We start from the raw sequence: 3,475 nt of genomic DNA on the forward strand, positions 1-3,475 counted from the left end.
AAAACGTGTGTGAAAACTGCAACCATGTTTTGCAGCATGTCAAAATAAGTAGTGGAAGACGGCTATGAGTTGATCCAGTTCTTTTGCTGAATTAATTTCTTCGTTTGACAAAATCTTGTTTAATCTCTATATAAGAGATCCATGTGTATTGAAATCAGTGTGTCACAAGAAGAAAGAAATAAAACAATTCTAGTTACCCACCATGGACGTAGTTCAGATTTGGACCGAACCACGTTAAATCTTTGTGTTCTTGATTAGGAGCTGAGTTTGTGTGTGATTTGTGTTCGTGTGTGTGGCCCGTTTGATCCTAACATCTTCCACCGTTACTAACGCTAAACTGAAACCAAAGGCTAACCCTAAACTCGCAACCACACCAACCACCTACCCATATAAACACACCAGTTGGTCTTGCCATTGAACAATGAAGAACCGAGTGCCAACAGCAGACATGCATGGCGGCCACTATGGCGCCACAGAGATCGCGCCGATCGTAGCCAGAAGAATAATTGCCGACCACTTTGGAACCAACAGTTGCGGTCCACTAAGACTAAACCGAACGCTCTTGGAAGACGCGAGTGGCACCCACCATGGTAGCAACGGGTCTCGGCCTTAAGGGCAACACCGTTTTTTTGGACGGGAGTATTGATACGTGCCGAACACATCAATAACCAACTATCCACGTTCAATAAGCCTTGTTTAGTTTTATTGATATTTATATTTGCATTCAAGTTGCACGTTTCCCTTTAAGTTAGTGTGGTGGGTTAGTTGCATATTAGTCCATGTTCTCATCAGTTCATGCAAGTTTATCTCTTTAAGTTTGTTAGCCTATATAAGGCCTTCTTGTTATGTTTAATGTTAAAAAGAAAATTGATAAACAATGTCTCGTTCTCTCTATTATTTCTTTGGAGGCTAACCCACTCAAAGGGTCATATCTTGAGAGACCGCCGATCTCGAATCTGGTTACTATTATTTTACATACAATACCGCTATGCCAAGAACCTTTAGATATTTTTGAAAGTTGCATGATGCCTCTATTTTGTTGATAGGGTACTAAGTGTACAAGTCAATATTGATTGGCCAGCAATATATTGAATAACAAAATCATAAATGGAAAGAATACATAAAGTCAAATTGTAATCACGTAATTAACCAACTGAAAAATCGATATTTTGATCGTGATTTTTCAGAACCAATTTGTATGGCTTTTTCACGAATAGTGTTGAACCAAGCTTAAAATCAAATAATAGTCTTGTAACAATTGACTTGATAGAAACAGAGATTTGATGATAAAGTTTTATTAATTCAATTTGTTACTATGATTGTTGAAGATGATGTTGAACCCTTAATATAGACCACGAAGACGTGTGATTATAGGGTTACGGCCTTTCATGTTTCAACACATCGTACACCAACTTTATCTGTTAGAAAGTTTTTATAATGATATTGATCTAGACCTAGAATTCACAGGCTCCTTAAAAATAACATAAAACATAGTTTGACTAGTTGCAGTACACCCGTACACCCTTGTACTTTAATGATAAGTGATAAAAGCTATATTTTGCTGCATTTCACACTAAAATCATCAAGACCATTTGAGTTTCTTAAATTTGAAGAACAACAAATTTGTCTAAATGAAGAAATAGAGAAGTTGATCCTGAGTAAACACTAACGTAAGAGACGATAAACAGTACATCAAATCAGATAGCATGAACCTGTCACAACATTTAGTAATATCCAAGTGCCCAAGTGGTAAACACAAAGACAATTCGAACAATTAGTTCCATACCTAAGCAAGAAAAGGTAGCAAATTCAGACTATGATGTTAACAAGAAAGTATTTGGAATCTCAATAAAACTCTTCATTAACAATATTCAAGAAACATGATAAAATACATTTTATTCTTAACATAAAAATAGTGAGAACCAATTTGCTGTTACTTTTTGTTCGTATTTGCTCATTTTCGATTATGAAATGTTATAAGTATTTGCTTATTTATATTTTGTTGTTATTATTAGATTTTTTCTTTTGCTGATATAAGTATTTGCTGGTATATGCTGTTATTATTTGTTCTTGATTTTAATTCTTTTGTTATAATTTTTAGGTTTTTTTTCTTTGTTATTATAAATAATTGTTTATATAGATTGCTATTGTAGTTGGTATTGTTTCTTACGTTCTTATTTTTTTTTTATAAATTGGTATTATTTCCTACGTTCTCATGTTAAGACTAAAATGCACATGAACCTTCCCCAATATTCAATTACACATTATATTTATTTTTTTTTACAATACATACATATGATGAGTGAATGAAGTAAGAGGGCTTTACACATATTAGAATAAGATAAGACACATCATCATGCAACAAAAAAAGAAAAAGGAAATGCGACCAAGCGACCTATCAACTTGCATCGCCTGTCTTCTTGCTCGTTGAGTACTAACAGTCACTAAATTATACGAATTAGGATAGGCATATAAGGACGCTTGTGTGCTCCCTAAAAGCCTCCCATATACCATTTCTCCTAGCATCCCCAATGTTGGACTTGTAGGGTTAATCACATCCGATATTGTTACGAATCCTTGTGTTTGTTGACTTGGGATTGTACTCGTTCCACATCTTGAGTTATAGGGCCTACACGGGATAACCATACCTAGGCGATCTATACATGCTTTGTTTGATTGAAGGTTTGTAGTTTGGCCTCGACCATATAACGGGACTAAAGACTTTTGTGAGATATCGTGTTTACAGACAGGGCATTGCAGATTATTCTTGTTTGGAATATTTAGCGAAGTGTTTTGGTGATGAATCCATTTGTATATACAAGGATAACAATATAGATGGCCACAAAGCGTCACAACCGGATCTTGGACCGAGTCTAGACATATATTACAATCAAAACCGTCATTTTCAGATTCAACAACATCCAAAGTGGTTTTGTTTTCCTTGACAACATTGTTTTCAAGTGTAATCTTACGGAAATACTGTTCCATGATCATTTGATCAGAAAGTTTATTTGGTTTTACGCCTGAAATCACATCAAGCAAAAAATAAAATATCAAAATATTGGATGGATAATTGAAATCTTCAAACTTTAGATATTGATATATTTCAAGTTGCAATCTTGCCCCTTACTTCATTTAATATTTTATATATTATTAATTTAGTTATTATATAATTAAACAAGTCAACTAATAACTAGTTGAGTAGTTGACAATATACCGATTGTCTTAACACCATGTTGCTAAAATACGCCAGGATACAACCTTTACCGACAGACGATTTTAATTAAACAAATCATACAAAGTTGTATAAAAATAATGAAAAATATATAAACACTTATCCATAATTCTCAAATGCAGTTTATATCAGATTTTGTTTTTGACTAATTCTTTTCATTAAACCTTTTTTTACTGTAAATTGTTTTCATAAAATCAAAACGGTTACCAGTGGTATGTAACGAGCTGAGGCTGCAAACTC

At 33.8% G+C, this 3,475-nt stretch overlaps 1 protein-coding gene across 1 annotated transcript; it reads right to left on the reverse strand.

Moving 5' to 3' along the window:
- Positions 1–2,273: 2,273 nt before the first annotated feature.
- Positions 2,274–2,997, reverse strand: LOC143533948 (E3 ubiquitin-protein ligase RMA1H1-like). Its single transcript, XM_077028569.1, has one exon. It carries the CDS (start codon positions 2,992–2,994, stop codon positions 2,332–2,334), a length of 663 nt encoding a protein of 220 aa, XP_076884684.1. The 5' UTR covers positions 2,995–2,997; the 3' UTR covers positions 2,274–2,331.
- Between the last annotated feature and the right edge of the window lie 478 nt (positions 2,998–3,475).

The sequence above is a fragment of the Bidens hawaiensis genome, unplaced genomic scaffold (genome assembly GCF_021521415.1).
Source record: "Bidens hawaiensis isolate Kalapana, Puna unplaced genomic scaffold, B.hawaiensis_p1.1 tig00009958_1, whole genome shotgun sequence".
In the NCBI taxonomy this organism is placed as follows: Eukaryota; Viridiplantae; Streptophyta; class Magnoliopsida; order Asterales; family Asteraceae; genus Bidens; species Bidens hawaiensis.